General features: G+C 37.6%; 2 protein-coding genes across 3 annotated transcripts in view; one reads left to right on the forward strand and one right to left on the reverse strand.

The window, feature by feature from the left end:
• LOC140443488 (protein spitz-like) overlaps positions 1-25126 on the forward strand; it is a 692772-nt gene that overhangs the window by 188759 nt on the left and 478887 nt on the right. The window lies entirely within an intron of this gene.
• LOC140443136 (uncharacterized) lies at positions 1903-19087 on the reverse strand. The gene is made up of 3 exons (XM_072534222.1): positions 18987-19087; positions 15991-18633; positions 1903-2123 (listed from the first exon to the last, which is right to left on the reverse strand). The coding sequence occupies exons 2-3, from the start codon at positions 18260-18262 to the stop codon at positions 1903-1905; spliced, it is 2493 nt and encodes an 830-aa protein (XP_072390323.1). The 5' UTR covers positions 18263-18633; positions 18987-19087.

Genomic DNA, 25126 nt, shown 5'->3' on the forward strand with positions numbered 1-25126 from the left:
TTCAGCAAAAAGGTATACAGCTTTACAAGATACCTTGGAAGGTATATGTTAATACTTTTCTGGCACCCAATCACATCTTAGAGCAACTTCCATAGCTTATCACTTTCATTTACATTATTTATATATATATATATATATATATATATATATATATATATATATATATATATATATATATATATATTTTATTACCTTGTCATTCATTTTACGGTCTCTGTAGGGCATGCAAATTGGCCGAATCCTCTTTTGAGTGTCACGTAGTCACTCTCTGGCACATTCTGCTAGCCAGCCTTTAATTTATTTGTATTTAGTTACATTGGCTCTCTGTTGTAATTTGTTACATTACAAATATAGGCACAACGAGAGTAGGCACAACGCGGTGCCTACTCTCAGTTAAGACCGTACCTTATTTAGTTATTTTCTTTTCAGTGCATATCATTCTTTTCTATTTTTGATTTGTTCTTGTTGCTCTTTGTAACTTAGTTATTAATTTCCTTTTTTTATTGTATTTACTTTATAATTATATTTGTATTGCCATAGTGTACTTACATTCATATTTAAACTCTTCATCATCACGTAGAGCTGCAACCCTGGGTGGGTCTTGGCTGACTGTACAACTTTTTTCCAATTTGTTCGGACTTCCATCAACCTAGGGTCAAATGAAATGTTCATTTTCCGGAGATCTGCTTGGATGTTATCTCTCCATCGCATTCTGGGACGTCCGAGTGGTCTTTTGCCTGTGGGAATCTCTTCCCATACCAGTTTTACAAGTCTATCGTTATGCAGTCTGTGCACGTGGCCTGCCCATCTTAGTCGCTGTGATTTAATTTCTTGGACAATATCGGCGTCATTGTAGAGTGCTTTTAATTCGATATTGGTTCTGATCTTATACTGGTTTGTGGTGATGTCATGCCGAGGTCTGTATGCATGAAAAAAGTATTTTTCGTTCAAAGCGTTTTCTTCGTTTGCTTTGGTCATGGTCCACGTTTCGCATTTGTATGTTATTATGACGATGAATTTATAGATTTTGATCTTTGAACTTCTTGTAAGATTTTTTGATTTTATGAGCTTATCCAGTGCGAAGACAGCGGTTCGCAGATTAAACAATTTAAGAATTTAGATATTGCTATTTTTTTGTATATATTAGCCACCCTTGGTGGGTTTTTTGTATTTAATTGCTGCTTGACCATATATTTGTTGAAACCATTGTATGTTACTTTAGATATATACTTTTTTTGGATAACTTTAGATTGATAAATTGCGTTAGGCTTTCACGGCCATCGTCTAACTTATTAAACTGTTTATTCGGGCTGTTGGGCCGTTGTCTTCTGTTGAGATTTGTTCTCGACGTTTCGCCAACACTAGGGGTTGGCATCTTCTGGAGATGTTGATGCTTCGCTTGTAAGCAGAAACTGACGACGTCAGTCCGTAGTACAACGCGTCGTCAGTTTCTGCTTACAAGCGAAGCATCAACATCTCCAGAAGATGCCAACCCCTAGTGTTGGCGAAACGTCGAGAACAAATCTCAACAGAAGACAACGGCCCAACAGCCCGAATAAACAGTTTAATAAGTTAACTTTAGATTCTTTGATTGATTTTGTGGTGTGTTGGTACATTATTTCTTTTGTCTATTCTATTTATTCATCTATTTTTTTTTGTTTTCATAATGTCTGCATTCAAGGTAGAACATTTGTTAGTGAAGGAATTGGATTATAGGTTAAGGAGTAGGGACATCAATATTGATGAGCCTTCCAATGTTGATCTGAAACACAAAATATTGCGTGGAGCTTTAAGGCAGAAAGAAGGAAACAGGAGTTTCCGACAGATTTCCGCCTCAAATATTTCCGCAACAACAGGGGATTAAAGAGACTGTGGATGATTTGGTGAGAAGGATAGCCGATTTTAGTGGGACTGTCCAAGATATCCGATATTCCAGGCTAGTATCACGCCTAGCTCACATCTCAGGTCGTGTCCATTTGTTATCTTGCTCACATGAGGCACAACAAATCTGCCAACGCTCTGTTTCTGTCCGAATCCTAAGTCTAGAGGGCGAACTTGATTCTCTAGTGCGCCCAATAGCAACATCAACTCCAATCTCTTCTGTCCAAGCATCAAATGCATTTCTGCAACCCAAACCTATTCAGGTTCATAAATGGGGCATTACTTTTTCTGGTGAAGGTCATTATGACCAAGTCATTTCCTTTTTGTGTCGAGTGGAATGTCTTCGTGTGTCGAGAGGAGTGAGTGAACATGATCTCTTCGCGGCGTCTGCAGAATTGTTTTCAGGTGCAGCTTTTACGTGGTTTATGAATCTCAGAAACTTAAGTCTGATTTTCTGCCTTATTCTTTTTAAGACGACCTTTTAGATCAAATTAAAAATCGTAAACAGAAGCCAGACGAGTCTGTACGATGTTCATAAATAATATTTTAGGTATGTATAGTCGCCTTAAAACACCTCTGACAGATTCTGCAAAGATTAAGATCATCCTGAAATGTCTATTGCCATTCTATCATTAGCAGTTGGCCCTTGTATAGATCAGTAGTATATCTGATATTACTGAGAAGTGTAAACGTTTAGAAGAAATCCGTAAATAATTTTCGAAACCAAATTCAGATTTTTGCTTTAATCTGTGCCTTCTAAGAATTGCAAGGCAAAACAGACGTTGATAAAGATGTTATTAGAGACATGTGAGTAGATAGATAGAGTTCCTTCTGGAGCGGAAGTGACGTCACACGTCGATCGTCAAGCGTACGTATCCTCATGGGTCAAGGCCACGCCCCCCTCGTGACGTAGGAACGAGTCTAGGGTCTCGAGGCCACGCCCCTCGACCAATGGTGACGTAGGAACGTACCTCGTGTCTCTAGACCACGCCCCTCGGCCAATGGTGGCGTAGGAACGTCCCCCCATGTCTTGCTGACCAATGGTGGACGTCCTCGTGACGTCGGAACGTGTCATCGACCAATGGCAGCATAGCAGCGTCAGTGGTGGGAATAGCAACACCCCCAGCGACCAATGACAGCTCAGAATTTGAATAAACATCATAGAAATGGCGGTATAGCGATGAGGGACCAATGGTGACATAGTAACGCCCTCCTCGTGACGTCGGAACGTGTCGTCGACCAATGACAGCATAGCAGCGTCAGTGGTGGGAATATCAGGCCAATGGTGGCATAGTAACGCCCTCCTCGTGACGTCGGAACGTGTCGTCGACCAATGACAGCATAGCAGCGTCAGTGGTGGGAATAGCAGGCCAATGGTGGCATAGGAACGTCCCCCAATGTCTTGCTGACCAATGGAGGACGTCCTCGTGACGTCGGAACGTGTCGTCGACCAATGACAGCATAGCAGCGTCAGTGGTGGGAATAGCAGGCCAATGGTGGCATAGGAACGTCCCCCAATGTCTTGCTGACCAATGGTGGACGTCCTCGTGACGTCGGAACGTGTCGTTGACCAATGGCAGCCATAGCAGCGTCAGTGGTGGGAATAGCAACACCCCCAGCGACCAATGACAGCTTAGAATTTGAATAAACAACATAGAAATGGCGGTATAGCGATGAGGGACCAATGGTGACATAGTAACACCCTCCTCGTGACGTTAGAACGTTTTCCTCGACCAATGATGCCACAGAAACGTGTCCTCGACCAATGGTGGACATCCTCGTGACGTTGGAGGCCAATGGTGTGCATCAACGGCCAATGAGAAAGACGTGCATCGACTAATGGTGGAGTCGTACCACAATATTAACGAAAAGACGCCCCCAGTCCCCCCCATTCCCCCGAAAAGACGCCCCCAGTCCCCCCATTCCTCCCGAAAAGACGCCCCCCCAATAATATCGAAGCTACACATCCAACGTAACCAATGAGAACGATGTTCAATCGCTGGTCGGTGACTGCGTTCTATGAATTGACAAAGAGAAGAAGACGAATGACAGACAAAGAGAGCCATTTTTCCTCGTATTTTTTTGTAATTAAAACCTACAGCCATTAGCGTAAAACTTCTAAATTTTTTCAATTTATATTTTACGAGTTACCTCGTATATATTTTATCGATTACCATAATAACAAAAATTCGTTTATTTTTCAATTTATACTTTACATGATCAGTTGAAATCTTTATAAAATAGATCTTGTTACTGAGAATAATGACATCATCGGATACGCCGGCTATTAAAAATTTCTCACGCGATCACGATATATAGCCGGAAACACGTGCACATTCCAATTCGATTATTTAATGTAAGATAAAATATATTCTCTCATGGAGGCAGGAAGTTAATAATTAAGCCCGGCATGTGATGCATAAATGAATAGTCTTACGAAATATTGCGCAACATAGTTTTAGCGTGGGAGAGGTAAGAAGATATAATTAAACGTGTTCATGTTCACAGCGTTATTTCGTAAAACGTAGTCATTACAACATGAACAGTGTGGAAGTAAGAGCCAAAAGTGAAATGATGCTGCTTAATACTTTGTATAATTTTGAGCATTTAAAAGTATTAGTTGGATTAAGTTCAGCTCGATCATTTGGACCGGGTGTTAAATTAAGCAGCGAGAATAATGAGATATCGTTCGGTATATGTGATTGGATCCAATTCATCGATGAACTTAATCGTAAATATAATCAGTTTTTCCTGATGCCTCTGCAATGCTATTGTGAAGATGAACCTCCAGAATGTTGTGAATTGTTAGCAATTGAAACTCAAGCGACAGATCAACTTAAATGGCTCAATGTTAAGAAACTTGGTGTTACTTTGCAGATATTTGAAAAAGATGTTAAAAATCTTATTGAAGGAAATGAAAAGTTAATTTTACCACGCATTCGTTTTCTCGAAGGACTGAGATTTTTAGATTACTATTGTAATGCGTTAAAAATTGCTACTTCATTCAAAAACGATTTACAACCAATAGACATTTTATATTCATTTTGTGAGGCTTCTTGTGATACTAGTATTGTAAGTTTAGCATTAAGGGAATATTTGTATTATTATAAGGAAGATACAATTAGTGAATTAAATAGCAGTATTTTTGAATAAAGAATTAAAACATTTATTTCTATTTATTATACCAGGGTAGTGGGGGTGACTAAGAATATTATTTATATTGGCTTTTGGAGCGAAAGACATTTATTTCATCGATGACTTCCATACGGTGTAGATTAGAAGAGTTGTACGAAAAAATACAAAAGTTAAAAGCCGATATACAGTGGTACGAAGATAGAACTGCAATTGAAAAACGATTTGCAGAGTTTAATTTGTCAGAAAGAAAGTTACCAAAAACAACACAATACCCGTTAAAAAGAATTCAACCGACAAGATGCCTCCACTAACAACCTCATTCATCGTCCTTACAGCTATTGTTAACAATGTCCTTTATACAAACGTTCCAAACAACGTTAAGAACCAGGCGATATGTTTTAATGATGAAAAAACTGATTGTAATCGACCGAACTGGACTCTAATGGATCATGACGTGGTGAATTATGGACAGCTTCCAGTATTTTTCAAAGCGATACCAAAATCAGGAGGAGCATTCTATAAGATCAAGCTAATATCCCCAAATAACACCGAAAGTGATTCAAAATGGTACAAAACTAATAATGATGACATCGATCAATATGGTTTATCGATTATACTCTTAAGTATTATATTCGTAATAAATGCCTTTATAGCGATTAATATCATTAAAAAATTTCTTGTAAATCGTAAATGCGAATCATCTTGCATTAAAATAAATATGTAAAACTGTTAAAATAAAACTAAAATAAAACTTTTAATCTTTTATTTAAAAAAATCCAATTTATATAGGTAATATTTTGTTACACAGCCATTGACGGAGGTGATCCACATTTATCGAGGAGCAGGAAAATAGTCCAGTAGCGTGGCAGTTGTATTCATGTGGAGCAAAGCCTCCAGTGGAGTATGGAGAATCATCAAACTTGCAAACATCAATAATTATGGGACAGACGTCAAGCATATAACATTTGTATCTTAAAAATTCTGCTTGTTGTTCTCCGCGAACGTAGATGTAGTCAGCTGCATACAACAACTTAGATTCCAGTATTTTATTTATTTTTGAATATTTAACATCTCCATTAGAATACCGAAGACCATGCACGTTTTTCTCCAAGTACACAGCAGTCTTCTTATCTTGATTACTTAATGTAGCAAACGGTTGTGGAGGTTTAAATATATAATGGCAATGTTTAAAGCCAATTTCAATGCTAAGTTCTTTGGGAACAAACCACCCATCTACGGTGAATCCTTGAATGTCAACTAATGCGATCCTCATGATGGCTGATAGTATACTGAATTGGATATGATTGAATAAGTCAAGTTAAATGATATTTTTGATAACTTCAGTTAGAGGAAAGTATTCGAGTAGACTGTCGTGGACAATTAAACAGTACGCTCGAGTGCCTGCAGGAAAACCTTCATCTGCTTCGATTTCCAACTTAATATCAACGGTTCCCGATCTAAATGACGTATCATCCTGTTTGGAGCAGTCGAAAGTAAACAAAGCATATTTTTTAAAAGCATTATAATCCAAGATTGGATGTTTTGTTGACGAATGAGTATAACTGGGAAAGAATTGGGTATAGTTGTAGTGAGCTATAGCATAATCATTTTTCGCAAAATCCAATTGCATTCTCTCGTTAGGCCAATATTCACCATTAATAACCACTCGTACGCTGGACACCTTAATGTTATCGAATAACGTTGGATTGGCGTGAATGTCATCTCGTTTAGAAGTTTGAAAAGCTACAATGACATAGCGTGGACGTTCAACAGCTGAAGTTGTCTTTACACTCCATATCTCACGTCGGGATCCAGCCGTAAGTGAAGGTAGTTCATTAAGTTCCCATTTACGGAAAGGTATGGTTATCGGCGTATTATTCTTAATCGGAGTCATTAGGTCAATTTTCACATCGTCATTCGGAAAGACATGTTTGACCTTCAGTTCCATGCTGGTAACAGTTAAAGACACTGTTGTTGTTGTTGTGGCATTAGGTTCTTCCACTAAAATACTGTCTCTATCATTACGTGCTCGAACAAATCGAAACACTTGACGACCATAGGTTAATTTATTGTAATCGTTGAAAATGTTGAAAATATGTTTTATCGGAATCAGTAAACTAAAGCTGTCTCCCGATAAATGTGGATTATTGGGATAGTTCCATCCTGCCGTACTGAGATACTTGGAATCGTCAGGAGTGTAACACAACAAACTGCGAATAGTGCTAACTACACCAGGATCTCGAACTATTTCCATGTCGTGTGAACTTTGGATGTATGTACATGTATCAAACAAGAAGGCTCCAGCATTCGGTGCAAGAGAAACAGTTCCAGTACCCACTTTCTTTATACTTCCTTTAATTTCCAAAAGTGTTTCGTGTATGGCAAAAAATGCATCTGATTGATTGATGATAAACTCGACAACGTCGCTATTATTAAATGACTTGATGTAAGGTGTATATGTACGAAATTCTTCTTTTCTAATAGTATCGTCGAACTGAGGTTTCTGGTACAGATCTAAAATAGGTGGTTGAGGTTCCTGAACCTGTCGTCGAATGTATTGACGTTTTGACATCTTTTAGCTGTAATCCAATGGAAACGAGAAAGGCTTTATTGACAGCAGACACGTCACGTCGCTTGTAAGATTTGCGTGAGACTAATGGATATTGATGCGTAGAGCTTTTTTTATAATTAAACCCATCTATATCGTTTCCTTAAAATCCAAATGAAGTGTACTTTTCTCTCCTCTAAAGTTGACTGGTCTTAAATCTTGATCGAGTACGCTAACGGTAATGTTGGCAATTTCACGTATGCTATTGCTTACTGGTATGTATATAGGATTATGAGGACGTTCGTCAATAGAGAAACCAGGATCAACACTTATCGGAAAATGTAGAACGGTGTGCGCAGGTCTGTCCTCGTAAAAGGCTCCTTCGGTAATGTTGCATTCAAAAAGTAGGCTCGATACTTTTATAATGTTTACAGGTTGGTCCGAAGAATGCATTTTTCCTGGCACCAATATTCTGTTTGATGAGAAACCCAATATTTTGCCGAGACTGTCATCTTTCTCGAAAGTAACAGCATGATCTTGACTAAAGATTTCACACTTGAGCGTATTGTTGTTGGGTCTTAAGATGAACTCATTATCTCGAATCGAATTATATTTATCGATTAATGCGTTATAAATATACGTTTCGATATCGGTAATTTCATAAGATCCAGACGGAATATCGATGCTACACAACTTTTTTCGATCATTTTTCTCGTAGTAGTAAAACTTTTCGCCATCGATGTTTGGAATCGAATTAAATGTATGAAATCCCAACACTGCTACATAATACTGTCGGTTAGGGTCAAGCACAAGAGGTACTTGAGGAGTAAACGAAAACTCGTTGGAAGTACTTGTCAAGGTCAACAATCGAGACATGACTGATACATTTGAATAGGTGTATGAAATTAAATAGCAAAATATGTTAAAAATTCCTTTATTTATTCTTATACTGTTACAAATTTTTCTCATAATATGACACATTACAAAATACACATCTACTTTCCATATACATGCCGCAAACATCACTCCATTCTTGTCTATCATAGTCTTTCTTGCAGGGTAAATAATCTTCTAGTGCGCGACGAATATCTTGAGGTAGTTCATACCAAACAACGCTCGTTATATTTTTCATAAAAATGCAAATGGCACTTCTCAATATATCGTTAGATGGTTCCATTGTAGAGAAACTTTAAACAAAGATGTCCACAGTTAATTTGGTTATAACTTTGATATTGGTCGTTATTGTAGAAAATTCTTCCACCGTTCAAGTAGGATACTAGTTCTCGCGGTGGTTTCAAGCAACCATATGAATCAAAGTACTCTATATCGTTGTTTATCTTTCTGTAAGCTACCCAATGTGTACCGGGGTTTGTGGAAATGTCGAGATTAATAATAGCACATTCATGTTTACGAGGGCTACGTGGTAAATTATCTCGCATGAACACGCCGCGGAAATTTGAAATTTTAAGTAGTTTAACAAATCTATTTAAATCCACATTGGTTAAAGGCCTATTAGGTAGCTTCAGCGGAAGTTTTTTGTCTTTTTTAAATATAATCCAAAGCCACCTTTAGCGTTTTTTCGCAGGTATAATCCTTTGCCTAGATGTTCCATTGCATTGTTGTGACGTTTATCTTCTTCTAGTTTCTTTTGAGCATTCTTTGAATCGATAACAGTTTTCGCTATCGCGCTTGCGCCCCCAGCGAGGCTTCCGAGAGCTGATAGGCCTGCAAAGATTGGGATTAAAGGTAAAATCCCACCAGATTTTGGTTCAAATGGAATAATTCTTGGAACACGTACATTTTTCTTCCCACCTACATTCTTAACGGCTGTTCTAGCTGCTGCAAGTGCAAGTAGAGCGGATTTACGCAGATTTGGTGACGGAGGAGCACGTTTCAATGTTTTGATAATTGGCTGTAACACATGTCGCTTAAATGAACCAACACCTTTACCACGTTTCATACCCATACCCAGTTTTCGTTTAGCTTTCATTGCTGTAGTAGTTAACCAGGCAGCGGTTTTTTCACCCAAAGATGCGTCTTTTGCTTTAACTCGTTCCCACGCTTTATTTTCCAACACCCAATCTGCTTTATGTCGATCTTTCAATGAATTACTTTGGGAATATGCGAGATCGTGATCTCTCGCAGCTCGATCTAACGGATTTATCCCCGGATCTCCACGAGCTAGACGTTTCTGTAATTTAGTTCCAGGTCCTAGATATTGGTAACCAGGAGCATGCAATTCAAACGGTAGACTATTGATCAGAGAATTCAACACTCCTTCACCTTGAACGATCAACATTGAAATGAATCGCTTTTTGAAAAATGTCTTTATATAACCATGTGTACAAAATACATCTCAATCACAAGATGAAGGTCATTCAACAAGACAAGACACTAGCAGTGGAAAACTTGGATTTTGTCGACAACGTGACAAGAACCAGCAAACATGGTGCATTGCTACCACATTCATTTCGTGCTATCATATGTGGTCCAAGCGGATGTGGAAAAACTAATGTTATGTTGGCATTACTTTTTGACCTGAATGGCGCTAAATTCAAAAATGTTTACGTTTATTCAAAGTCGTTGTTTCAGCCCAAGTATCAATTTTTGAAGGAAGTGTTGGAGTCTGTGAAAGAAGTAGGTTATTTTCCATTTAAAGATAATGATGATGTTATAAGCCCAAGTAAAGCTAAACCAAACTCAATATTCATATTTGATGACGTATCAACGGATCCACAACAAACAATACGTGAATATTACTGTATGGGTAGACATAAAGACATTGATTGTGCATACCTATGTCAATCATACAGTCGAGCAGGCAAACAACTTTTACGTGATAATGCGAATCTTATTGTATTGTTTAAGCAAGATGAGCTCAATTTGAAACACGTCTTTGATGACCACGTATCACCTGATATGACATTTGAGCAATTTAAACAATTTTGTTCCGAATGTTGGAAGGACAAATACGGTACATTCGTCATTGTTAAGGATTTCGATATTTCTAACGGACGATATCGTAAAGGTTTCGACAAGTTTATAAAACTGTAGGTATGGTTGAAAAACACGCATTGTATAACAATATGTCAGACAAAGAGGTAGCTGCGCGCACGCGTAAAGTTGCCGAACTAGCTCGTGTCATTCGCAAAAAGTATTTGGCATTAAAGTTGGGTAAAACAGAACAAGATGAGTCGCTAAATAAACTCTTTAAGCCCATAGCTAAACCTCTAACAGATATTGCGCAATCGTCAAAAACGTTGCATCATGCTATTAATAACAAGCTTAGACACGTTAAAAAAGAAGAGGTGAAAACGGAGGAAGAGATAAAAAAAGAAGCCAGAGATGACGATGTATTTTCCGATGCAGTATCAATCGATCAAGTTAACGAACATGATATATTTGATCCTAATAATGTTTCGAAAGAGGCTATTGATGAATATATCGAGCAATATCCTCCAATGAGCCATAAGTATATAAAAGAATTTTGGATGAAAGATAATAAAATTGATAAAAACTACGGACCTATTTACAATGATGAAATTGGCTGGATGTTGGGTAAACGACGAATAAACTTTAACAAAAACAAAGGTAGTATACAAGTCATTAGTGATGGTAGTGGGGAAGGAGGATGGGTGCCGGGAACGCCAGGTCTATACCAACTAATTTTCTATGATAACCCTGAAGATTATAATGATACAGATTTAAAGCACTATAAAAGTTTATTAAATAGTACAGAAGTTCATCTGGATTCCAAAGGTCGTCTTAAAGGTGCAACTGGGAAAAAATATCATCATATTATCAAACCGCTATTTAAACCTACCGATGAAACAACAAAGAAATCGCCACCGAAAACTCGATCTACTGCATTAAAGAGACAACCTTTCGAAGGTCTTGTTCGTTTAGCAAAAACGACTCGTTCATCATCGATGACAACGTCTCCTCGAACATCGTTATCTTCACCATCTAGCTCCAAAGGGTCAGGGCTCGTCGATAATTCTCATTTGATCTACAACGATAATCCTATTGAATATGTATATTGGGATGATCCAAACGAACTATGCGACAGACTCAAATTGCTGGTTGCTTCCCAAGAAGCAGGAAACACATCCCACAATAACGAAATTGTTGCCATTATCAACGAATTACGTGAAGCAGATATTATATATTAATGTTTGGATTATTGGAACATCATTTCCAACATGAGTGTTGACAAGTTTGGTCGTCATCATTACCGTTCTAATGAACAAGTTGTTAAAAAGCTACGTGAAGGCTTAAAGCAATCCATTTTGGATTTACAAAACCAGATACATGAAGTACATAAAGACATTACACGAGATCCTCCTGTAGCAGGTAATCATCTTTCCAATAAGAAATATGTAGATGACAGCATTGTTCGTGCGAAAACTTTTCTAAGAAAAGAGATTAATTTGATACAAAAAAATAGAATTCAAAAAGATACTCAACTCGAACAAAAAATCTCAAACTCCATTAGTAAAATAGAAGTTAATTTAAGTAAAAAAGTTAACGAGTTGTCTGATGAGAATAAAATGACTGCTTCGAAAATATCTGATTTATCAAAACAAATGCATGAATTTAAAAATGATCTTGATATATTTAAACAAGAAATGACGAAGAATATTACAGATGCCGCCAACCAAAATGCACAAATTATGATGAAAACGTTGGAAATAGAAAAAAAGATTAAAACGGCGGATCTTAATTCACATGATTTAGATGAGCGTCTTAATGTAATGGAAGATTACCTCTTACATAATAAAGCCAACGGAACAACGAATTAGCGTTAGTTCAAAGAATCGAATCGTTGGAAGCTAGACATGGCATTTAGCGAGGAGAAGATACAACTAGTTAACGAGCTACACAAGCCTGCACGAAAAAATTATCCTCGTCGACGAACAATCATTAAAGGACTAGACGATTTGTGGCAAATGGACCTTGCTGAGATGAGACCTTATGCCAGTCAAAATAAATCTTACAAGCTCATTCTTGTTGTAATTGATTGTTTTTCAAAGTTTGTGTGGACTCGACCATTAAAGACGAAAACAGGGGAGGAAATTACTCGAACATTTTCGGATATTCTCGCTCATACTCGACGATGTCCGAAAAATTTACAAACAGACCAAGGCACAGAATTTTTTAATTCCAAGTTTCAAAATCTCATGAAAAAGCATAGTATTAATCACTATAATACCTTTAGTGTTAAAAAAGCAGCCATATGTGAACGAGTTATTCGAACATTGAAGGAAAAACTTTACAAGTATTTCAGTCTTAATGGAACTTACAAATGGATTGATATCTTGCCTCAAATTACAAAAGAGTACAACAACACGAAACACAGCAAAATTCGACTTAGACCTATTGATGTTAATAAATCTAACGAAAATGAAATTTTACGAAAATATTATACTCACTTGAAAATTGCCGGTCCAAGAAAATTGAAAGTTGGTGACGTGGTTCGCATTAGTAAAAATAAACACATTTTCGATAAGGGATATAAACCGAATTGGACAACAGAACTGTTTAAAATTACTGAAATTAAAATAACGAATCCCACAACATACTTGATTGAAGATATAACTGGAGCGCCTATCAAAGGAGCATTCTACGAAGAAGAATTACAGAAAACAAAAAATAAAGACATATATTTAGTAGAGAAAGTACTGCGCAGACGTGGAAATAAGATGTATGTTCAATGGTTGGGATTCGATAGTAGCCATAATAGTTGGATTAACGTTAAAGATATCATTTAGGATCAACTTTTACATACACCGCGTCGATATACACTAAATGAGTGGGGGGTGACAAAAAGTATAAATTTCATAAATGCTGCAAGCTCATGCCCAGTTGTTCCTGCCAGTTCATCAATATGAGTTCTCAAGATAGTGGTTATAGTTCATCAGACGATATGGTGGTAACTGCTGCTTCACCATCAGATGATATCGATTATTATGCTGAATTAGATGGAGTTTTGGCGACATTCGAAGAAGCAGCCAAAAATGAACCATATTATTTACTAGAAGCATCCTTTCCGCTTGACAAGTGTATAATCAAAGTTGGCCTTTCTCCAGCTCGTCATTTCTCATCAGCCATTATTTTGTGTCAGCACAACAAGAATGCAAGAATTAGTTTAAACACGTTCGAGTGGGATGATATAATCGGAATTTTTAAGCAGAAGATTTGCGATTTCTTTAACAGCACCTCTCAAGATGATTACAATCCTATCGAGTTTCAGTGTGGAGACTATTGTAAAATTAAACAAATAGTGTATGATTCAACCAAGTTCCTTGTTATTGAAAAGCATGGTCTGGAATACTATCTAGATGAAAGGGATGTCAACCAAATCCTAGAAGTAAACAGCAGTCTGGTGTGTCATCGTGTATCGTTATTGGATAATTTACACTTTCATGCTTATTATAGAAATGTTATCGATTTGATACAATCAAACTTTTGCAGCAGAAGCAGTTTATATGGACCACTTGAAGCTTTAACTGCGTTTTGCGAAATTTCCACAGACACTTTGTTAAGTAATGCTTTAAGAGAATATTTATATTATTATAAAATTAAAGTTGTAAATGATTTTATGTAATAATCAAAATAAATGCTATTTATGCAAACATGTCTTTTTTATTTTCACGTTGAATGTCTCACAACGCTGGAAAAGATAAGCTGAGACTTAAAATTACAGGAAAACAATGTATATTTTTTAGAGTTTTTATTTTCTACTTATAATAATTACAAATGTTGATTTTCACTAAATTACAATTATCATTCTACATATTCATTTAACAAATAGCCAATCCATTTTCGTGTGGAGATTGATAAAGCTATAAAAAAATTGGTTATGTTTTCATTTATTAATTTTTGTTTTTACTCAATCATTGTGGTTTCATAATGACCCCAAGGTAAAGTGTCATGAGAATTTTGTTGCAAGTAACGTTTATCGTCATACGGACTTAATGCAATTTTTTCTTGTGTTATTGTAAAAAGATCATGGGCGTAGGAACGAAACGTTGATTGGGAAACACTTTTAGTTGTAAATTCGTTTAAACACTTAACATAATCATCGAAAGTAATGTCATTTTTTACCGTTGAATATTTTACACCCTTAGATTTTTTTGTGACGCCTAAATTATTTGCAAGTCTTTCAATATTTGCATCATCCATATTATTCTTGTATTTATCCCACAATGCATTTCGATCCTCATCCGTCGTACTAATCTTAAACGAATACATTTTAGATCTAAGTCCGACAAAATGAGTCATAATGCGACCGTTTGCCTCATCTTTCATCATTCCGAGAACTTTTTTGTTGACTTGAGGTATTCCATAAATATTATTCTCAGAATAGTCTGATGTATCGAATTTGGATAAATTTGCTTTAATGACATCTCTGTAAACGTCATCACATTTTAATTCATAGATAAAACTATCAGTGTCCCCATACATTAGCTTACAATTTTCAACTCCCATATATGGCAGCATAAAGTTATAATGAAAATCGTACATACACACTTTGGATATATCTAAAATTGACATGCCGATGTACAATGGTTTGTTGAAAATGAGCTCTGTTTTGTTAAGTTCGATTGCCATTAAATTTTCATTAAACACAGTTCTATTATGAAATCTTGGACTAGCAATCAAATTTTTCGCTCCATATCTTCCATCCCATTTTGATACAAGTTTTACAATGCGATGTTTCCTAATGTTTTCCATCGTTTTACCAAATATGGCGTTGTTGGCTAACTTGTACAAGTCTTTTTCAAATGCTGTAGTTGCTGCAGTTCGCAATTTTGTATTAAGATCGATATATGGCTTAAGCCAAGCGCTCTGTTTGAATTTCAACACTTTATGGATTTTTGTTAGTTTGAGTCCTGCATTCAGAGCTTGTTTTAGATTGCGATAATGCAAAGTGTACTCTTTTTTATGGTACAAGGTGGTCATAAGTTTTGGAAGCTTACTTCTTGGTGGCACACGATGTTCGCAACAAAACGGTAAATCTCGATGTAAGTCATGCAAGTGTTCTGGGTATTCCAAATCCACTTGTAGTATGTATCCTGTATCTCCATCGTCAGGAATAGACAAGACATCAATATTGGTATCGACCCACTCGAAACCCCCATATGGTAAGAATTGAGACATTGCCCAACCATACAAATTGTTGACATCTAAATATAGCACATATTTACTAGGCTTTGATGGATCATAATTATGCATGTATTTGTTATTTGCCTCAGAATACCGATTACTTACTTGACTTATACCACCTCGGATAGCTTTCTCAATAAACATGATTTTATCGATATCATTCAGCAGTTCAAGTTTACATCCAGTATATTTAAGCATTGCATCCCAAGAAAATCCAGGCATGGTATAGTACCATGCAGGATCAAGACTGTATGTACTTCGACATTTTTGTCGAAAATTTTCAAAAATGCAAGTCAGTAACATAATATCAGTTTTCATGTACAACATACTATATTCCAAAATATTTTTAATACCGAATGACTGCCAAACATTCTGAGCATGATGATACATATTTTTGGAGATGTGTTCACCCGATAATGAGCTGTAAAATTTATCAATTGATGGTAGTTGCGTTTCATTCAATTTATTGAAAGACTCAATATATTCGTATGGGAATATGCCTTTTCGTTTCAATAATTCCATTTGTTCGGGAGTGGTATTTGGAAATTCGCTAGCTAAATATCTTAAATCCTCAGGTTGCAATGTGGCAGCCAACTTGTCCAATGATGAATTTAAAAATCTCAGTGAATCAACGAACCTCAACTTAATACTGACCTCAGAATCGTATATTGTAAATGAAATATACTTTTCCTTATTTATTGGTAGTAAGCTGATACTACCATTTTTCGCAAGATCTCTAATCATCATATGCGAATCGTAACCGCTAAGATTATGAAAAAAAATTGGGACAACGAAAAGTTTTTTGAAATTTAAGTTACACACTTGGTGTGCGAGTCCTCGAAAATCTCCGGTAAAATGGTCATGATCACGAACAATTACATCCTTATCTGAAAACGTTTTTTCGCAAATGTGACAATTAGATGCATTAAAACTGGGTGTGACATTCATAGGTACAATATCTTTAATTTTTCCTTGCACAAATGCCGCCAACAACGTCATTTCCTTGGCAAACCACTCCATGCAATCTTCACCTGCGTAACTTCGGTAAAACGACAGAGATTCATCGTAAGAGCATTTTACGTAATAACCTGCACTAAAGGCTTTATGCTGCTGATACTTAATTGTTTTGCATTTTAATGGACTGTTTTTAACTTTGTTCAACATTGACTCAAAATCGGCATAGACTACAAAAGGAGTTGTTTGTTTATAAATATGATTTTTAAATTCAACATTCTGATATGATGGAAAAGAAACTTTACATTCATTAATTTTCTCACAGTATTTTGCATGATCATTTAATCTGTCAAAACTACTAAAATAATTCAAACACCTATCACATAAAAATTTTTTATTACGGTTCTTACTTAACTGCCTGGACATAAGTCGAGACATATCTTTAATCATGCAATAATGATACTTAATTTCTACAGATTCATCGTGAGCCATAGGTGCTTCGTAGTCATTCAATTTTGGAAAATATTTATCTTGTACAATCAATAAATTTACATGTTTAGTTAATTTGGTTTTGCATAGCCTTACCGGCGTTGTTACGTAAAATGTTCTCTCTTTAGCAACATTCATTTCTAACCCGTACACGTTTACAGAAATATTATTTAACTTTTCAAATTTTGAAATACCCTGTATAGTCATAGGTGTCTCTAGCCCATCGATATTTAAGACAGTCGCATAATGTGGATATGAAGATGTACGATCTGAACTGCATTTAGCTGGATAAATCGCTGAAACTATGCTCCAAAAAAAGCATGCTTCATCATCGTTTTTGATATTAATACATGCGTGCTTCTTTTGGATTTGTTCTGGTAGTCTAATGAACGACGAAGCTCCATTTCCCACTTCATATTTATTTATATTGACTTCTAAAGAAACTATTTTTTTCAAAGCCCACCCTGATCCCGTTTCTTCAAATTCCGATAGCTTAGACATTAATTTATCGACTATGTTTGTGTGAAACCATAAAACCAAGTCCGTTCCTGCGTCTATGGCTTCGTTTTTGGTATTAAAATATTTAAATTGGTTAATATCACCTCCTTGATTTGATTTTCTAATAAATTCTCCACATAATGTCATATTACATTTTATCATATTTAATTTTTTTAAAATGTTTTTAATTCGAATTCTAAATAACTTAAAACAATCCCCGAAAAATTGCATTAAATCTTTGTGTCCTAGATTAATAATTATACCTGTTCTGATTCTACTCTTGAATGCGGAATTTACATCTTCCCATTTAACCCGACGATGTTTAGTAATTCCACCACCCACGCGAAGACCGAAATTTTGAATTTCCGATTTAATTGTCTTTAAATGCCCCGCGTTTGTCTGTAGTTGCCGTAATTTAGCTAATTCCAAGTCCCCACACCGAATCGCTTTAGTAAACAAAGTCAAATGCCTTTTAATGTGATTTAACCAAATATTCGCTTCTCGCGGTGTATAATTTCGAAACAAAACATCACGCGCTTGAATTAAATGTTGTACAATGTCACTACTAAGATCACCAATGTTACTCATGATTAAGTAAAAAGCAATAAATCAATAAATGAAAAACTCACCAATATTTTTTTTATCCTCTAATTTTCTATTATTTCAAACGAGGCGGCTGGCTGCACCTTTCCAGTGGCAACGTTTCCTCGGAACACCAAGCTGTACTTTCCCTCGCTGAAATGTTCCAAATGCGGCCTGTAGAGTTCAACCACCCTTTGCGGCAAGAACGTCACCTCCTTTTCTAATTCAATAAGGATGGATTTCCCAAATTTCGTATCGACTTCTCTTGCCGCAATTATCTTCTGGGGTACTCCTACGGGTAGGCTGTTTAGCTTTCTAATTGGCTTGATTGTCTTCTCTGTAAGCAGAGAGGATGCATTAATCTTTTTTAGGTCCATCTGCAACAATATATATTTTCTTAATTTAACAGTAACATATCTTTGACTAGCAATTTCTTAATTTAACAGTGAAATATCTTTGAGTAGCAATATTATTTTACAAAAATTCTATCTATTATAATATGTATATTTTTTAATTTAACAATGAAATAGTTTTAACTAACAAAACTTTCATAGAAACAAAAAATTACAAATACCGCACTATTTACAAACATTTTTTTTTAGAACGGAGAATATAACCAAGTAATTTGAATAAAATGTTTAAATCAGAAAAATTATTAAGAATTGGAAATTAGTAAAGATAATGATGAATTCTAAATGATATAAAAAAGGTTAAGTATTATAAAACTTACTTTTGTATATATAATTGCCGGCACTTCACAAACACAGAACTTCTCCGAACGGTACTTTGTATAATTGCTGACGCTGCACAAAACACACAACTTGTCTGAAGGATGATCAGAATTGAACTGACGATATGTAGTGCATCTGCTCTTTATCTAACTGCCTCTCCCACGCTAAAACTATGTTGCGCAATATTTCGTAAGACTATTCATTTATGCATCACATGCCGGGCTTAATTATTAACTTCCTGCCTCCATGAGAGAATATATTTTATCTTACATTAAATAATCGAATTGGAATGTGCACGTGTTTCCGGCTATATATCGTGATCGCGTGAGAAATTTTTAATAGCCGGCGTATCCGATGATGTCATTATTCTCAGTAACAAGATCTATTTTATAAAGATTTCAACTGATCATGTAAAGTATAAATTGAAAAATAAACGAATTTTTGTTATTATGGTAATCGATAAAATATATACGAGGTAACTCGTAAAATATAAATTGAAAAAATTTAGAAGTTTTACGCTAATGGCTGTAGGTTTTAATTACAAAAAAATACGAGGAAAAATGGCTCTCTTTGTCTGTCATTCGTCTTCTTCTCTTTGTCAATTCATAGAACGCAGTCACCGACCAGCGATTGAACATCGTTCTCATTGGTTACGTTGGATGTGTAGCTTCGATATTATTGGGGGGGCGTCTTTTCGGGAGGAATGGGGGGACTGGGGGCGTCTTTTCGGGGGAATGGGGGGGACTGGGGGCGTTTTTTCGTTAATATTGTGGTACGACTCCACCATTAGTCGATGCACGTCTTTCTCATTGGCCGTTGATGCACACCATTGGCCTCCAACGTCACGAGGATGTCCACCATTGGTCGAGGACACGTTTCTGTGGCATCATTGGTCGAGGAAAACGTTCTAACGTCACGAGGAGGGTGTTACTATGTCACCATTGGTCCCTCATCGCTATACCGCCATTTCTATGTTGTTTATTCAAATTCTAAGCTGTCATTGGTCGCTGGGGGTGTTGCTATTCCCACCACTGACGCTGCTATGGCTGCCATTGGTCAACGACACGTTCCGACGTCACGAGGACGTCCACCATTGGTCAGCAAGACATTGGGGGACGTTCCTATGCCACCATTGGCCTGCTATTCCCACCACTGACGCTGCTATGCTGTCATTGGTCGACGACACGTTCCGACGTCACGAGGACGTCCTCCATTGGTCAGCAAGACATTGGGGGACGTTCCTATGCCACCATTGGCCTGCTATTCCCACCACTGACGCTGCTATGCTGTCATTGGTCGACGACACGTTCCGACGTCACGAGGAGGGCGTTACTATGCCACCATTGGCCTGATATTCCCACCACTGACGCTGCTATGCTGTCATTGGTCGACGACACGTTCCGACGTCACGAGGAGGGCGTTACTATGTCACCATTGGTCCCTCATCGCTATACCGCCATTTCTATGATGTTTATTCAAATTCTGAGCTGTCATTGGTCGCTGGGGGTGTTGCTATTCCCACCACTGACGCTGCTATGCTGCCATTGGTCGATGACACGTTCCGACGTCACGAGGACGTCCACCATTGGTCAGCAAGACATGGGGGGACGTTCCTACGCCACCATTGGCCGAGGGGCGTGGTCTAGAGACACGAGGTACGTTCCTACGTCACCATTGGTCGAGGGGCGTGGCCTCGAGACCCTAGACTCGTTCCTACGTCACGAGGGGGGCGTGGCCTTGACCCATGAGGATACGTACGCTTGACGATCGACGTGTGACGTCACTTCCGCTCCAGAAGGAACTCTATCTATCTACTCATGTGGAATCTAAAAATTGCGTTGCACAACATATCTCCCCAACTAAGCAAAAATCCTTAGCGAATTGGTTTCTAGTACTCGTACAGAGTATATCGGAATAAAAAGGAAAAGACAGTTAAGATTTGATTTCACGTACAGTGCGTCTGTGTATCCGCTTATACGTATTTCGCCCTAATAGGGCTCTTCAGAGACGGCTACAGCCATTAAGGATATTGGGAATGTGTGGATATTATCGTCGATTTGTTCCGTCTTATTTTACTTTGTTGTCTCCACTTACAGATTTGCTTAAAAATAGGAAAAAAGGCCAAACTATTACAAAGAAGCTCTTACTAGTGCTCCTCTCATGACCTCTCCGAATTTTAAAGAGCATTTTTATCTCATGACAGATTGTTTTAACACTGCTTCAGGTGGTGTACTATTTCAGATAAAGGATGGTTCGTAACATCCAATAGCTTATACCAGCAAAAAGCTTAATAAAGCACAGAAAAATCGACCTCACTTGTTTGTTCTTTTTCTCCGAGCCATTCCCTGAATGGAAAATGGTGTTTTTTAAACATCTTTTTCTTTCATTTAATGGTTCGTCAGACAAGGTTTTCGCCTACTTTTTCTTATTTTTTAAACTTGCCGCCATATTGCATGAGCGGTTGGTAACTCGCCTTGTTGTGTGTCATGTTTTGCCTTCAAGGACACTGTCTTTTCACGTAATAGCTATGTGGACCTGAATTGTGCTCCCATTTGCCGGGTATCTCCTGTTAGCATTGGAAGCTTTTGTGGTAACTTTATTACACCTTTTATAATATTACTAATTAAACTCTTAATAGGTTCAATAATGTTACCTAAAGTAAAAATAAAATTAAATTAATATTAAAGTGTTGGAAGTGTGATCATATGATCTTGTTAGTTCTCGGCAAATACTTATTTTTTACATAAGTTTTTTACATACTTTTTTAAATTACATGTATAAAAACCACATGGTCTTTTGCTGTGCTATGTTTGAATCAAATTGTAAACTGTATCTAGTTTCAATTTATTGTTTATACAACTAATTATTGATGTCCATTATCTCAAGCTTCTTTACATTTTACACCATTGACTGCTACATGTCTTTTTGAGGTAACAAATTTATATTGACTTGTCTATGGATGTTTGGTGGGACCAGTAAAAGATGACAAACTAAGTTTTACTATCTGTACCTAAATTTTAAAAATTTTAGAATGTATTTTGTCCATTATTTTATATTTTATATGTGTGTTATTAATGTTGAGTGTCAATGCTTTTACAAATAATCTCAACAAATATGTCTTGAAAAAGGAATAAAACCATTCCGAAAGCTAGACAAAAAGTCAGAAGAGTGTTTCATTAACATCCCGGCCAATTTTCTGACTGCAACCCTAATAAACTGTGTGGTTTGTTTATATCGATAGTCACTAATATCCAGTAATTCTTATAACACCTTAACCACAAGTTGGTATAGGAAACCAATGGCCTCTAATAGGTTTCTCAACTACCATTCTTGTCATCGTTTCAAATATAAATTAAACCTAATTAAAGCTTAGTAGCTAGCTGTAGGCTAAATAGACTAACACATCCGGCTAATCGAATTGAATCCCTTCAAATATTCTGATTGAGAATTCCTATCCATCCTCCCTCATTAATAAATACTGTTGTGCATTTATTAATTGTTATGTCTTTAATTTATAATGTCTTTATCAAAAGGTTCTTATCTTAATTTATTAAAAAGCACAATAACTGATATTAGTTTATTTATCACTAAACATACATAATTTATTAGTAGGCGAGCGTAACAACAATATCGCGAGCGCGAATCTTCTTTATTAACTGTTTTTTAAAATAAAAGTTCCCTCATATTTATACGAAAACAGCTGCTCTAGAACTGCATGGATGTTGACCTCAATTGACCTGGTTTCGCCTCGAATGGACAGGCCTAACTCCGGAAGATTCGAATGGAACCAGTTTTTTATTACTTGGGGTTTATGGTCGAAAGGTCTCGTATAATCTAAAACATATTAGCATTAGTCATCATATATTTTACAGTTATTTTTAGGCCAGGATATTTATCGTAACATTGCCCCCCTCTTAAAAGATGGTTCCTCTTGGAACCTTGTCGGGACTGGAACCGGAACTGTATGCTGGTATCGGCAACTGGACCCTCTTTTACAACTTCCAGTTGTATAAAAATGACAAGGGACGGTTTTCTCTCCGCACCAGTAACTATGCGGATTGCAACAGACTAACACCTGGACTTCGGTGTCTTTGAAGATCTCCTCCACCATATTTCGGATAACCCTCCAATCTAATTGGCGGCACTCCAACTTTGGCATGGCTAACTTTTGCACGTCGGACTCTAGTACGTGCTCTCTCAATTGAAGTAAGGCTTCCCATACATCTCGGTAGGTAGGTTGGTCACGGGCAGTGTCTTTTGTTACCAGGTAGAAAAGGTAACGTGATGCATCTTGGAGTTTCAAGGTTTTACCGGGAGCTGGCACCTGGCATTGAAGTTCTGCAACTCGACCAAACTTCCTTCGAAAGACGGATGCCAACCCTGGTGCGTCTTTGATACTGGCCGGGATGGTAAGGGCCAGCGAGTAGTCATCGGGGAGCGCGAGTAGATCTTGCTTTTCTTCAGTGGTAACACCATGTCTTGCTTTACCGGTACCTCCATAGGCACCCATGAATTCCTCAAACGTGAGGTCAGACACGTCTTGGACTTGGTTTACTTCCACTTCTTCATCTACGTCGTGGTCACCTTCGAAAGACGCCAGCCGGTTATGGTGTACTATCATCGGCTTTCCCTTCGGAATCTTGCTTATTCGGTAGATGACATCGTTGATCTTCTCCATAATTAGGTATGGGCCTTCCCAAAACTGCTGCAATTTGGGAGAACAACCTTTTCGCTTCTTGGGATTATACAGCCATACTTTGTCGTTCTTCTTAAAGCAACCCTTTTCGGCTTGTGTATCGTACCGTTTCTTCATTCGGTCGCTAGCGATCTGAAGGTGGGAACGGACTAACTCATGTACATCGTCCATTCTTCTTCGTAATTCGATCACATAATCTTCACCTGCTACATCTTCTCCAGGTCGACATCCAAACTCGAGATCACAAGGTAGTCGCATTTCGCGTCCGAATAGGACTTTGGCTGGTGTCTGGCCTGTTGATTCGTTAACAGCAGATCTGTAGGCCATTGTGAAGAACGGAAGGTATTGGTCCCAGTCTCGCTGATGATCGGACACCATCTTTGCCAAATACGTGCCAACTGTCCTATTCATTCGTTCTACCATACCATCCGATTGCGGATGATACGCGGTAGTTCTTGTTTTCTTCATGCCTAGTCTATCACATATTCCTTGGAATAGATCGCTTTCGAAGTTCCTGCCTTGGTCACTATGTATCTCCAAAGGCACTCCAAATCGGCTGATATATTCTTGGATCAACTTATCTGCAACGGTGGCGGCCTTCTGGTCGGGAAGTGCGTAAATCTCGACCCACTTAGTAAAGTAATCCATTACTACCAACATGTACTTGCCTCCCTTTTTAACTTTCTGGAAATGGCCCAGCGATGTCCAAAGCTATTCTTTCAAACGGGCTTCCAACATTGTATTGTCTCATAGGAGCTCTCCTTTTTCGGTAAGGCCCGTTACTCGTGGCACAAATAGTACATTTCTTACACCAGTCTTTTACATCGTCGGAACTGTTCATCCAATAAAACCGTTCCCGAATTCGCTGAAGGGTTTTCTTTACACCAAAATGCCCTCCCGATGGACTGTCGTGTAACTGACGAAGTACTTCGGCTATTCTGCTCTTTGGGATCACCAACTGTCTTCTCTTCTCTGAACCGTCATCATTTTCCAGGACTCGTTTAAGCAAGCCATCTTCGACGATAAATGAGTCCCACTGGGCCCAATACGTCTTAACTACTGAGCATAGGTTTGATATTTCCTGCCAAGGTGGTCGACGGTTTTCCTCTTTCCATTTTCGGATTTTCTGTATAACTGGATCTCTCTCTTGTTCTTCCCTTATATTAGTAGGCGTCCAGTCGTCGTTGACAATCGTCATTCTTAGCACTGCTGCTTCCTTGGATTCCGTTTTGTTGCAGTGGGAACACTCTGCTGGGCATGGCCTTCTGGAAAGAGAATCAGCGTTTCTGTGGCTAACTCCGGCTCGGTGCTCAATCTTGAAATCGTATTCTTGGAGTCGTTCGATCCACCTGGCTATCTGACCTTCTGGATTCTTAAACTGCATCAACCACTTAAGGGCGGCATGGTCGGTTCGGATTAAAAACTTCCTTCCATAGAGGTATT

The sequence above is a fragment of the Diabrotica undecimpunctata genome, chromosome 6 (assembly GCF_040954645.1).
Source record: "Diabrotica undecimpunctata isolate CICGRU chromosome 6, icDiaUnde3, whole genome shotgun sequence".
NCBI lineage: Eukaryota > Metazoa > Arthropoda > Insecta > Coleoptera > Chrysomelidae > Diabrotica > Diabrotica undecimpunctata.

Bases quoted from the DNA above. Each gene is read 5' to 3' on its own strand.
- LOC140443136 (XM_072534222.1), bottom strand. From the start codon at position 18,262: ATGAGTAACATTGGTGATCTTAGTAGTGACATTGTACAACATTTAATT. The intron at 2,124-15,990 runs GTACATACAGTC...TTTGGGTTGCAG, and splicing joins TTTTCGACAAAAATGTCGAA to AAATGCATTTGATGCTTGGA.